At 42.8% G+C, this 14,303-nt stretch overlaps 1 protein-coding gene across 1 annotated transcript; it reads right to left on the bottom strand.

Annotated features, from left to right (window-relative positions):
• Positions 1–7,796: 7,796 nt before the first annotated feature.
• On the bottom strand, positions 7,797–13,897 carry NUP42 (nucleoporin 42). The gene is made up of 7 exons (XM_053466603.1): positions 13,764–13,897; positions 11,018–11,258; positions 10,590–10,684; positions 10,208–10,284; positions 9,827–9,913; positions 9,308–9,389; positions 7,797–8,580 (listed from the first exon to the last, which is right to left on the bottom strand). Exons 1-7 carry the CDS (start codon positions 13,894–13,896, stop codon positions 7,874–7,876), a joined length of 1,422 nt encoding a protein of 473 aa, XP_053322578.1. The 5' UTR covers position 13,897; the 3' UTR covers positions 7,797–7,873.
• Positions 13,898–14,303: the final 406 nt, after the last annotated feature.

Here is a 14,303-nt window from a genome sequence, read left to right as displayed (position 1 = left end):
GAAAAGCTGTCCACCCCCCTCTAATGGGCAGGTGACCCATACCCTCAATAAAAACCACGACAAGTCAATAATTTAATTATTTTTTTAAAAAAATCTTTTGGGGAAGGGGGGGTGGGAAGCTCAGCCGAATGCAATACAAGCTGGCTAGATACCTCAGATTTGTGCAAACAATTTTACCCACGCAACGCTATTTATATTAACATTTCCCGCCTTTATCTCTCACACGACCATAGCCAATCAGCGGCTATCCTAACTACCACCCACAGCTGAAATAAAATGCGCTCGTGCTACTACCCGCCCTATTAACCCCTACTCGCCCAACACCCTCATGCAACATTAAGGGCTATGCGCCCCCATGTTGCCAGAAGTACTGGGGCAAGAAAAGGCCAGAGACATAGATAATCTTCATGGAGTTTTTTCCCTCTGTAAACTAAAACAAATAAAACAACTGCCTGTTCTTAAAGTGTTTTAACCTGTTTGTGCATAAAGCTTCAGAGGGACCATCCGGGAGGGCAGGAGTACTCTGGCTTAGGGCAGCCAGTCCTTGGAGTTGCCTTGATGGCCTAGGGCAGTACATCACTGAGCCCAACAGCAAACGCTGCAATGACAAATAAAGGAACTAAGGGAAATTTAAAGAAAGATCTTTCTTAAAGAACACCTAAATTAGATTTTGTGTTCGGTACTCGTTGGCTGTGCTTTGTCCCATCTTTGTAATGAAATCACGGGACACGTTTTTTCATAGCTGGGTATGAGCATAAAGTCCGGCGCTTGTTAATACACTTAGAACATATTTTTCATTCTAGAATTCTAGAGTTTTGTTCTTTCTTTTCAAGCTTTTTTTCAGTAAAGTATTTCATGTAACTGTAAGATAAAGTCTTAACATATGTACATAGCTAAACACTCAGGAAATGTCTATGCCACAACTAACTAAACTTTTCCTAGAGCTTTCCTCCTTATTTACACTATTTGATCATATGTACACTTCCTCTTAAAGGACACTCAGCTCTGTGTGCCTTAGTTCTGCGTGTGGTGGTATTTCCTAAAAAACAAGGAACTCGTCAGCAAACTTTTTTTGGTATTGATATATTCATTGATGCGTGTGTTATAATGAACATGTATGTGTAAATGTTTGTGTGTGAGCATGGGTGTCTATGTATAAGTCTGTGTGACTATGCATGTGTAAGTAAATGTGTGTTTGAACATGGATGTGTATGTGTGTAAGCATGAATGTGCATGTGTGCCAGAATGTATGTGTAAATGAGTGTGAGCATGGATGTCTATGTGTAAGTCTGTGTGACTATGCATGTGTGTGTAAGTATATGTGTGTGAACATGTTTGTGTAAATGTATGTGAGTGTTGATGTGTGTGTCAGCACGTATGTGTAAATGTGTGAGCATGGATGTGTATGTGTAAGCATGGGTGTGTATATGTGAGCATGGGTGTGTGACCATGTCTGTGTAAATGCATGTGAGCATGGGTGTGTTATGTCCAGGCCCGGACTGGCCATCGGGCACACCGGGCATTTGCCCGGTGGGCCGGGCCACGGCAGGGCCGCACTGACTTAGGGGCTGATGGAGCTGTAGCTCCAGGCCCCTACCCTACCTACGGCCGCATTAACGCAGGGCATAAGGGGCACCTGCCCCTTAAGCCCGCCGCAACTGCGACCGGGTCCGCCACTCTAAGGGGCCGGGAAGTCCCCACCAAGGCCGGCCTTACGGGTCTGCGGCCGCACAGAGTTTAAATTAAAACATCGGGGTTTTTTTTTTTTTACTTTATTTAACATCCTCCATGTTAAATAAAGTTTTTTTAAGTTGAAAAAAAAAACCCCGATGTTTTAATTTAAACTCTGTACGGCCGCAGACCCCTAAGGCCGGCCCTGGTGGGGGCTTCCCGGCCCCTTAGGGCAGGACCGACCTTTGGGGTGTGCGACCACCCTCCAGGGGGCGGCGGCGGCGGGCGGTCCGCACTGGGTGCCGCCAACTTGCGGCACCCGGCACCCCTCCAGAGACGGACAGTAATGTCCGCCGCTGGAGGAGCAGGCTCGCAAGGGAGCGGTATCGGAGGTCTTTGACAGACCTCCGGCTCCCTTGAGTGATTTTAAGCCGGGTTCAACCCGGCTTAAAATCACTCAAGACAGCCGGAGGTCTGTTAAAGACCTCCGATACCGCTCCCTTGTGATCCACGCGGCAACAGCTGCTGTGCGCCGGGGTTTGTTGTCAGATCCCGGCGCACAGCACTGAAGCCGCGCCCACCGCTGTCCGTGCCCTCTGACCCGGAAGAAGACAGAGAAGACAGAAGAACTGAAGAAGAGGAAAAGAAGCTGAAAGAAGAAAGGAAAGGTAGGAAAGCATTAAGTGAGAGTGGATTGGTGTATATGTGTGGCTTGGTATATGTGTGTGGATTGGTATATGTGTGTGGCTTGGTATATATGTGTGGATTGGTATATATGTGTGGATTGGTATATGTGTGTGGATTGGTATATGTGTGTGGATTGGTATATGTGTGTGGATTGGTATATGTGTGTGGATTGGTGTATGTGTGTGGATTGGTATATGTGTGTGGATTGGTATATGTGTGTGGATTGGTATATATGTGTGGATTGGTATACGTGTGGATTAGTGTATGTGTGTGGATTGGTATATATGTGTGGATTGGTATATATGTGTGGATTGGTATATATGTGTGGATTGGTATATATGTGAGGATTGGTGTATATGTGTGGATTGATATACGTGTGGATTGATATACGTGTGGATTGGTATATGTGTGTGGATTGGTATATGTGTGTGGATTGGTATATGTGTGTGGATTGGTATATATGTGTGGATTGGTGTATGTGTGTGGATTGGTATGTGTGAGGATTGGTGTATATGTGTGGATTGGTATATATGTGTGGATTGGTATATATGTGTGGATTGGTATATATGTGTGGATTGGTGTATATGTGTGTGGATTGGTATATGTGTGTGGATTGGTGTATATATGTGTGGATTGGTATGTGTGTGGATCGGTATACGTGTGGATTGGTGTATGTGTGGATTGGTATACGTGTGGATTGGTGTATGTGTGGATTGGTAAATGCGTGAGAGTGATGGGTGTTATGCTGTACCATTTCCAATGTCTTTTTTCATGATCTAATTATGCTCTAAAAGTACATCATAACTCCCATCACTCTATACTGTTCCATACAGTGGCAGAGCTGGGAGACAGAGGCCTTGCACCCCCACCACAGGACTCCTGAAAGGTAAGTGAACTTCAAAGAGGGAGAGGGTAGATAGTTAGGAGGGGGTAGTTGCGGCGGGCTTAAGGGGCTCTGCGTTAATGCGGCCATATAGGACCAGTCAGTCCAGTCCTGACTGGGCCTATTTTAAGGTGGGGGCCTGGAGCTGCAGCTCCATCAGCTCCTAAGTCAATTCTGCCCTGGCACAGGCGTGGTCGCAGTTGCTGCTTGCTCTGGCAACAAGGTAAGTAGGGTGAGGGAGGGGGGTGCAGTGAGAAGAGGCAGAGGGGGGTTAGATAGTGAGAAAGGGGGAGAGGGGATAGATAGAGGCGGTACATATTGAGAAGTGGGGAAGGGGGTTACATAGTGAAAAGGGGGAACATAGTGAGAAGGGGCAGATAAGATGAAGAGAGGGGGTAGTGTGAATGCGTATGAGAATGAATGAATAAATGTGTGGATGAATTGTGTGAATGCGTATGACAATTAATTAATTCATGTGAGGATGAATTGCTTGAATGATTTGTGAGACTGCATTAATGAATGTGTCAATGATTTGTGTGAATGATTAAATGCAAAGATGGTACGGGTGGGCTTTAACAATAAATAAATAAATAAATATGGGCTGCTCAGGCTTAAATGCCCGGGCCTATTTTTTGTCCCAGTCCGGGCCTGGTTATGTCTTAAGTGTGTTTGAGCATAGATGTGTCTGTGTGTTTGTGAGAATTAATGTGTATGTGTAAGTGCATGTTATCATGAGGGTTTAACTGTTTTAGTGAGTATGTGTGTGCATATGTGTTTACATGAACGTGTAAGTCGCTACAAATGTGAGTAAAAATGCTAGACAGTGAATATTTGAGTTACCAGGGAGGGGAAGAGGCCGATGGGGGGTGTGAAACACAGGGTCTACTCTGGATGCCAAATACTCTAAGTACATCCCTCTCTATATTAAACCATGCATAATATACTTTGAAGATCACAATGCTAAGATCAGGTGTTACTTAGAGGTTTGCCATGTGAGATGGTTTTCAAGGAGTGTAATAAGCATCAAACTGCCTCATGACATGAAGATATGTCAGAGGCAAAATACAACACAAATGCACAAGAACCCCAGATGAATTCAAGCATCTCATGGGCCTATTCAGTGAGATATGGATAGTGACTCGAGACATGCCATGCTAGGATCCATGTGCAGACTACAATCGGACCCTTCGGGAGAGCACCTAAGAGAATCCTGATCATCACAGGAAGCATCTGACGTACTCTGCAAAGAAATGGGTGACCCTCGTAGACAGTAACAGACACAATGATATGAGCTTTACTTTTTCACAGCATAATATGAACTACATAAAGACATTACTCAAGAGAAAACAATATTCAAAACTTAAATAACTTATTTTCTATGTTTCTTTCGTTTGCGGATTTCAGGGTGATTTCTGCTTGCATGGTGTGCTGGGAGCATTTTTGCTGTTTCAATACATATTATTGTGACCTCAGAATATGACTAAAGAATATTGTGATGTCCCCACATTCTGAGCGCTTGGAATGGACAGCCCTCCTAATGAGGCATATGTGAAAGGTATAGTACTGGGAACTATATGAAATGGTTGATGTTTCGCAAAATGTAACATATATATGTCTTTTTTTTCTGGAGAAACTTTTATTACTGCAACAAATTGTTAGCACGCAACCCTGTGTCTATAATGGGCACGATGGGTGTAATTACCAATAACTCAATAATATTAAGAGACACATGACAGTGAGGGCAGCCAGCCTATCATGTGATCCTCAACCCAGGAGACTGATAACAAAACAGTCAGCAATCTGTCTATTACCAAGCTGGACAAGGCTCAAAAACTTTTTTATTTAATTTCCAGGTATAGATTTTCTATCCTAAAAAAACACAGCTACTTTTTGTTTTATGAACATGCATTTTAAACGCGTGTTTTCGTCCTCGGGCTGCCAGCTGGCTATTTTTCTACCTGTGCTGTAGGTACCGATTTGCCCGCTTCAGTATTATTTTATTGAATGCTATGATTTAGAGCCAGTAGAACAATATCTGTTAGGTAGCTTTTTTGTACTTGTATGATCATTTATCTGAATTAGAATCAGGGCCAGACTGGCGGGGATGGGTTGGATCTGGCGCTTTACGCACGCTGTGTATATCCAGCTGCTGGCTGGACGCTGAAGCACCCGATCTGCCCGTCAGTCCAGGCTTGATTAGAATTATCTGCCACCCTGTTGTGGAAGAATACAGGATGAACTTTGTCCCACATTTGGTTCTCCCAAAATCTGCAGGACCATGGTATTCCAGATTAAACCAGTTTTGGCTGAAACCAGGTGCAAGGTCATTTTGGAAGCTGCAGCGAGTATCTGTTGCCCACCCTCTCCCTCTCTTGTATTTGATAAATATGGGCATTCTGCTATTTTATGTAAAACGATTGGATTAGTATAGAGCGTTACTTCCGGTCTTTGTGTTAAGCGTATTTATACATTCCCTATTGGAATAAACAGAGATCTTATTATACATACGCCTCTGTCTGTGTGTTTGATTTCTCTCGAGCCGCTCCATAAACATCTCTATATAATTTGGAACCCCAAGGTATAGAAGTACTTGGAAATTCTCCAACACTATTGTAGTTTTATTTATCATATTCAACGTGAGATCATTTAAAGTCAGATGCATATCTCTTCCAGGTTGCAGGTTTGAAACCTAATAAGTCTGTTAAGTCATTACTCCCAGCTAACACATGCAGAGAGACACAAGAGCTAGCCGATCCAGCTCCTTTGTGTATAGAAGACAATATTTTTTAATAGTAATAAACCTTCTCATGCTTCACCTGTCTGAGATCCACACCACAACTTGAGAATCGGATATACCATTCACAGCAGTGATAGAAATTAAAGGTGCTGTTCCACCTATTCTGCTCAGTGCTGAATCCTGGCCTAGGCTGACTAGACCCAGGGAAGCAACCCTCCACTGCTGCAAAACTGGGGGCAGATTGCCCTCTTGGGTGACCAGACCCCCCAGTGGCCCTCTGCTCAATGGGCCTGTTGTAGGAAAGATTTTTGCTCTCCCACAACCCACATAGGCTGCACGTGTTTAAGACATAGCGTGCCGGGGTAGGTCATCATATCCTGGCACTTCGTGTCTTAAAGGCACAGAACGCATTTAATACAGGGAAGGTGTTGAAGCTGTGTGTGTTGCCCTTGGTGGGAGCAGAAGACAATACAAAGGTAAATACATCTCTGATTCTGTGAGTCTCACACTTCTGTAACTAAATGCAGCATTAGAATCATCATCCCTGATAAATCAGCCAAAACTCATTACCAAAAATGGTTATTTAACCATGTACCATTCAGCAGCAGTCAAAATGTCACATGAAACACTTATGTGACAACGGCAGGCACTGAGTTTGTTGCCATAGAAACTGAAAAGGCTTTTTAAAGCTTCTAATTTGACTAAATCTTATAACACAAAATGACCGTGCTGCTAAGTTCTGTTTGCGTCGCATACAAGCGAGCACAATTGTTTTATCGAAGAGAAACAGTGCCTTCAATACATGTGTTCATGATGAGTAACGCCTCATTTCACACAACGGTGCGGATGAGAAGCATGTGGTAGGTACTAATTCCCTTCATGTATCTTGCTGTGAAATATTAAACTTCCCTTCTGCCCGTGTATTTTATGGAACCAGCAGAACAGTATAGCAATGTATATATATGACCAGGTATGAGATCCACAGCCGTAGGACGCATCAGCTACCATTACGTGCACACCACTTGTGTTCTGTACACACTGTTCAGAAGACATTTAGACAATGTCACTGTATAGTTTATTCTAGATCGTTTGAACAGGGTCCTTGTTAACAGTTTGGACAGAAACAAAAGGTATGTGACGCACTACTTGTTGTATCCCGTTTATCGGCCGTGCAGCGCTGCGGAATCTGATGGGGTTGTAAAAATGAAACACAAATTTTGTCCAATGAAAGGTACAAATGACACACAAGTTGTTGGCCTTATGGTTAATGTATGGTTTACGACGAGCAATTTACCACCATTTCTTTTAAATTTTAAATACTAGTATAATTTAAAACAGAACATATTTTTGTAATAGCTTTACAGCAGGCTGTTGTAGGTTTAGGTCTGTTGTTATTTTCGGCCAGCTTACTATATAGGAAAAAACAGATAGTTAAGTTAGCACAAGAGAAAATTCATCTTTTAACCAAGTGGATACATCGGTCTGTGTTGGCCCAATAAAAAAAATATATATCTGCTTCAACTCAGATCTATTACCCAAACATACGAACTTGTGGTAAATAGTGGAATGTCTCAGTCTTAGTCACTGATTCCCCTGAATCAGGGTCTATAAGACTCATACTAATATTGAATCAGGGAAAGTTACCCAAAATATCAAATTGCTGCCTCCAGGTATTATTTGAAACAAAAGCCGGTTCTCTTCAATGCTGCATTTAAAATTCACAGAAAAATATATTTTCCTTTCTTGGGAGATTTCACCACTAAAAAGGATTGCAAGTAATGTAAAAGAGCTTAACTTATAGAGGCTACAAGTTGCGAGTTGTTAAAAGTGTTCAGCTTTAGTAAGCATTAAAGAAAGTTTTCAATCAACAATACAAAAATAAAATAAGCCGACTTTCAAGGAGTCTTGTACCAATTAACCAGATCAGCTGGTGGTGGTTCCAAAGGAATCTTTCCTAAAGTAAACTTCTTTGCCGTAAATTGCAGGAGGTCTTCGGGAGAAAGCTCACTCCGAGGGGTAAATAAAGGATCCAGTGTGCTGCCGTCAGATGCAGAAGCTGCAGGTGGTGTGTTAGTTGCAGTACCACCGACAGGAAGCGCTGGTGGCTGCCCAAATATCGAGGTCGTAAAAGTAGGACCTGCGGTGGCAGATTTAAAAAGGCCAGCAACTGAAGAGGCTGTGCTTGCAACACCACTGAAACCGGTAGCCGCTGTGGTATTATGACCTCCCCCAAAAGCAGGACTGGCAAAAGTACCATCACCTCCCCCAAATCCCGAAACACGTGGGGAGCCTGCACCAAAAGCAGGAACCGTGTGTGTGGTAGAAGGCATCCCAAAGCTAGGTGCGACAGATGGCACACCAAACCCAGATGTTCCAATGGTTGGCGCAGTTGTCCTTGCAAATGAAAATGTAGCAGCTGCTGCCGCCGCGGATGCCGTCCCCATGCTGCCAGCCGCAGCAGTACTGCTGGGTTTACTACCAAACCCTGAAGCCCCTGAAAAAGTAAAACCAGTCCCTGAAGATGGAGCATTCACGTTTTGGGCAAAGGTAGAATCCGATTTAAAGCTGAACGAGGCAAGGGCTGCGCTGCTGGATGACGCATCTGCAGAACAAAAACGTGTGTATTAGCACTTAATATGTACAAACACCATTCCGTCTTCACTTGGTTGTTTGTAAAGTCCTTATATAAAACAATGTTACAATGCAAACATACGGTTTACACTGTAATCTGCAGAAATGACCAGTTTAGAAGAAAAACATTATCTTAAAAACATATATTTAATGCTGAAAAGTCAAGAATGATACAACTCCTATGGCGTCTCATTTTAAAAGTGCTGCTCAACCTGCTCTGCTAAATTTAGCGATTATAGAACTAAATGCAGTATAGGAAACACTATTCCAAGTAGGGTTCAATGCTCAAAACTATGCCAGAATTAATTAAAAAATAATCTCAAAATTTACTACATTCATAATGTTTTAGGGAATATCGGGCACGTGACACAAAATCAGGCACTCGTGAGCTTTTGCCACAGTTAAGTAAAATAGCTTCTTAAAAAGTTGGTTTATGTTAAATGTTCAGATGAAAGAATAAAATGACTAATTTGCTAAGGAACTAGAACTTTTGCCACATTTGAATACAAATCCACCGTGGGATATTTATAAAAAAAGTGATTATGGTGTGTGGTACATAGCCCTAGCGACCAACGGTATTTTCTTGTCGATTGGACCATTCCATTGGTTGCTAAGGAAATAAGACCAAATAGCACCGTATAATCTCCCTTATTAAATGGACGTATCATTTGAATCTCTACTCCCTAACAGAAACTTACTGGAAGGCGCAAAGGTAGATTGCTGGGCTGCTCCAAATGTTGCAGGTGTGTTACTAGAAGATGCAGAAGTCAGTTCACGCAGCTGAAACACAAAAGTTTATTAAATATCATTCAGCAGAAAAAAGAGGGGTTTATTCACTAAACTGGGTGCTGCTAGAGTTTGCAAAAGTTGTCTTTACCATACATTGACTACCATACATTGCAAAGGTCCATCTCCAGTGAGCTCCAGCTGCTGGAAGAGCGTGGCTGGCCCTGCATAATGCACAGTTAACAAGTAAGATTTCTTCAAAAATGCCCCCCCCCCATTGAACTATGGAGGGTCGTCTTGTTGGAGAAAAGTGCCAGTGCTGGAAATCCACAATGCACCATTGTGCAATATGGACTGCAACTAAGTGAGGGAGCTGAAACTGCAACTCTCCTGCCATCTGTACCTGTACATCTGTAACACATAAACCTAGAGAGCAAACGGAGAAAGAAATAAAGACAGACGTGGGGAAGTAGTAAGGGTCCTGTTCTTACCAAGGCATCTCTAGACATTGGGTTTAGGTTTTTGAGTTGAAGAAGTCTCTGTTTCCACTGGTTCACCATCTGCTGGACTGTATTTATCTGGTGCAAGAAAACAAGGCTTAAATCCTGCAATTGTTATACACAAACTAAATTATCCACCCCCCCCAGCTTTACTCTAAACAAACTGAGCTAATAAAACAATTACCCACCACATGAAATGAGCAAACATGTTCCAAATTTCACAAATTCTCCAACCCACAAACAGATGTGTTTGTCTTTTTCATATACAAAAAAAAGTCTATAAAATAAATTTCAATGAAGGCTTGTCTTTTTTTCCAGCCACAAGTGTAATCGCGCTCTTGGTATACTCAGTTAAATAAAATGTCGACGTACATAGCCTGCAGCATTGCCATTGGCCTTGGACATGTAGTATTCAACGCGTAGCTCTTCTGGTGAGACGTCTGAAAATCCTGCAAGGCAAACACAAAAGTAAATATTACATGCGGCTACCAACTAGACAATATGTTGAGAAATCCCAATGGATTAAAAAAAAGTGGGCCCTTAAGTAATCATTAGGTTTATCACCATTCTACTGATCATAAGAAAAATAAAGCATTGCTCAACAGTCATGGAATCACTAGCAAGGTATGCTGTGCCATTTCTGCAGAATATCACTAATTACTGTAGATTTTGATTTAAACTTCTTTTTTTTTTTTGAAGGCTTCAAGGCGCTTCCAAGAAAAGGCTTTGACAGCCAGTGAAACCAAATAATTACCGGAGATATTATGTTTCTCCCTTTGTGGCGCATAAACAGAGAGCTGCCACTGTCCTGTAGATTCCCACACCACCATGTCATTTTTAATGTCATCTCTGAAACATAAGACAGATATAAACACATTAGGTTGAGGTCCAGGCGTTCAATAATGGCCTTTCTGTACATTTGGAGAAACGCATGCTGTACAAAAAGCAATTCACTTCATGGCTTCTTACACACGTCTAGAATGTATAGACTCACGGGAAAGGCCCCCGGCGCCTGCAGCATATCCTCGTTCTGTTCTTTGCAATTGTGTTTTTAGAAATCATTTCTGGTCACTATTCCACATAGCAAATGTTGGCCATCAATAAAACCGATAACTGTTCTAAGATGGCTGTTATCATCATGATATAGTATGAGAAGGCTCAATGATGACCATTTTAACTTACATTAGGTTGCCGTCTTGGTCTGCCTGAGAATCCTTGCTATGACCTTGATTGCCTAAGGCGGAAAAACGATTCTGGGTAGATTGGAATCCCGAAGATCCAGTAAAGTTTCTGTTCCCGCTATTGTCCGAGCCGGAAAATGATCCAAATCCACCCCTGTTATTGTCCTTACTGCTCCATGTTGTGGATTTTTGGAAACCGGGAGCCTGTTTTGTAGGCGCATTTTTCCAAATATGAGAGCCACCTGTTTGAAAATGACGAAAGATGTAAAGCGGAAATGCAGATATTCCAGAGCAATTTCACTTTAACAACATGGAAATGAAGCTTAGAAAGTTTTGTCCTCAAAGTCATGTATCGTAGCCATAATCACTTATGTTTATGGGACACATGTGCTAATTTTGCACGGGTTGATATGGCTTAGAAGCATGTCTGATTTAGCGCAACTTAAAAAAATAATACATTAACCTTTTTAAAACAGACTTTGTTAACATGTGGCAGAAAAAAAAGGAAGACAAAAAGGTGATCGACAAGAACAGCATGATAAACATGTACTTATACACATAAAAATTAAATATTTGCGTAGGATCTGTTACTTTTAAGTAAAACATCACTTATGCAATTGGTAATTTTGTTTAACTCTTTAATAACTACAGGTCACTTGTGCCCAAAAGATTTGAGCTTTCTTGCAAGATTTGTTTCCCATTTTTGTGTTAAGTCGGCCCGCGCAAATTGTATATATATTTTTTTCTCAAGACACGTATGGCTTTGCATATTTATACATTTAACACAATTTAATTATTACATTATATATACATCCACATACACAGACATTGCCCCAAAACTTCCCCCAAAGCTCTTCTGCATTACCAGATAAAACACTTTTTTTTAAATATTACTCCTTAAATATAGTAAAGTAAAAAAAAAAAAAACAAAAAAAAAAAATAAAAAAAAACCCACCACATTGCACTTACCTATATTGTTTTGCACATGCCAGTCGAGATATCTAACAGCGAGACTGGACCATACCCCGGAGAGCCATCATACACCATTATCGGTTACACTCCATATGCCCGCTCTGACAGCCCACATATCCACGGGGCTAAGCAGCACAGGGACATAACAGGTCCCTATCGGGACATCCAACATGTCCACTTCAACACCTCAAAATCCAAATGGACAAAATCTCCCCACTCCAGCTTGGAGTATTTCACAATCCTTTCATACACACACACATACAGACACAAACGCAGTTGTTACATCATGGTCGTGACGGCCCTGGGTTAATAAGTGCCGTCTATAACAATTATTATGACCACCCAGGGTTAAATAATGCCGTATCTGTATCGATCCCTGTGTGAGTGACGTATTCCCTTTCTGTGTATGTGCCGTTTATTGCCTATGCCCTTTTCCCCTTCCCGTCCTACCCCATCCATGTATCACATACCCTGCCCACAGACTTCGGCTCTCGTCGCCTCGTGGGCAGGACTGGTAGATGTGTGCCTGATGTATGGACCTTTTCTCACCCGCATATAATATCCAATAGACTGTTATTGCCCTGGAACATTAGTCTCTTCTAATGCTTCAGGGGCTCGCTAAATCACCAATTGTCCTTTTCAGGACAGTTACGGCGCTGTATTCGGCTACGCCTCGGCGGGCTGCGGTGCCGTGAAGTTAGAGACACCGGACCAGTTCGTCAGACGGGCTCTGCTAGTATCGGCTAGCGTTGGAAGCGGGTAACCATTTCGATCCCGGCAGGAAGCATCGCAGAACCGACAGGCGTACCCAGCCGTGCCGGTCACAATGGGGCATAAGAAAGGAACCAATCATTTGACCTCCACAAAGTCACTAAGCAACAAACACTTTACTCATATCATCTGAGAGGTTTTTATGCCATTTTCAAAGAAACACTAAACACAAAAAGTCACTGACAAACAAATTGTTCATAAAGACAAATAAATCAAGTAAAAGCCTTCCCATTGGTTTAATTAAAAGAAATGATAATTCACAATACTTTTGGGGGAGTTAATACAGATTAAACTATTTTATTACAGGCTGAGGAACGTCCTCTGCCTGTAGAGACCAATATACATTCTCCAGGTCATCCAGCTCCATGGCAGGCAGCACCAGCCAAACCTCCCTCCACTTCCCAATATCCTGAGCAAACCGGAATCACCCAAACTAGGATTATAAACCCGATGTACCACGATCTGCAAGAAACACACAATCTGACGGCAGATAGGAACGATTCGGAGCATCTCTTCTACCCTGTCCCACATTCAGGGGCCATACGCCCGTCTAAACCCCCCCACTACATGGCAGATACCCTCAGATAGCATACGGGAGAATAAGAGGAGCCAAGTTTATGTTTATACTTAATTACTGGCCCCAAGGTTTATGATTGAGATAATCTATCATCAGACATGCTTTCAATTGGCTGTGTTTACTTGTAAACAGGTTTAGAAATAATGCTCAATGCAGCGCTTGGTGTCCAGCATATAATCACCGAACGCCTATTAATTCACGGTTCTGTTTAAGGTCTTATTTTAAGTTTATAGAAGAATGCTAAAGAAAATAGATATTGCTGTTTTAGTCATAAGGAAAATGGAGTCTTAAGTTTCTAACTTTCATTGGGCCAACATAAAAAAAGCTGTAACGGTGGATACGGTTTGGGACCTCAGAGGTCTCTTCTTCAGATGGAATCCACTTTTCTTTCAACTTAAGCCTCCATTGCAGCTCCTAGCGGTATTACCTGAAGAGGGTGGCTGCTGGTGTCGGGTCTGCGTGTGGTATCTACCACCCCCTCCACCACCTCTCGTGTGTTCATTCCAACATTTATCTCCGTAACGGCACCGGCCCTCCAAGAAGTATTGACAGATCGCCATACTGCCGTTCCGTGACGTCAATCAGCGCGACAAAACAAGACTCCCAAACCAGCGGCGCTGCAGAGTGATGCATATGTAGCGCGACAGCCCGCTGGGTTCTGGCGCCCCGTCTGCGCGTCACAAGTCTGCGCAGATCATTGGGCGGGTTGTGTGCTTCTCGGATAAGAGACGTGCCGGGGCCAGGGGAGGGTAAAGGCGCTGCCTGCCCCCGTTTCCTCAATAATGTTGCGTTTTACGGCGGCCCGTATGGCTCGGCTGCTCCTTAGGGCCCATGGCGGCCGCTTAGTAAGGCACGTTAGCCCTGCTGATTATTCGGAAAACGTGCATGACGCTGAAATCCAATCCCTGCACATCTGGGAAGCAGCTGACATCGAGACTCCTCAAATATTAACCCTTTAAAAACCCAT

This window comes from Spea bombifrons, chromosome 5 (genome assembly GCF_027358695.1).
Source record: "Spea bombifrons isolate aSpeBom1 chromosome 5, aSpeBom1.2.pri, whole genome shotgun sequence".
NCBI lineage: Eukaryota > Metazoa > Chordata > Amphibia > Anura > Pelobatidae > Spea > Spea bombifrons.
The sequence above is the reverse complement of the archived record's forward strand: the minus strand, read 5'-3'. Positions and strand labels throughout refer to the sequence as shown.

Excerpts from the sequence above, each read along its gene's own strand:
- NUP42 (XM_053466603.1), bottom strand. The coding sequence starts at position 13,896 with ATGGCGATCTGTCAATACTTCTTGGAGGGCCGGTGCCGTTACGGAGAT. Across the intron at positions 10,685-11,017 it reads GACCAAGACGGCAACCTAAT|AGATGACATTAAAAATGACA; the intron begins GTAAGTTAAAAT and ends CTTATGTTTCAG. Across the intron at positions 9,390-9,826 it reads CAATGTCTAGAGATGCCTTG|CTGCGTGAACTGACTTCTGC; the intron begins GTAAGAACAGGA and ends TTTGTGTTTCAG.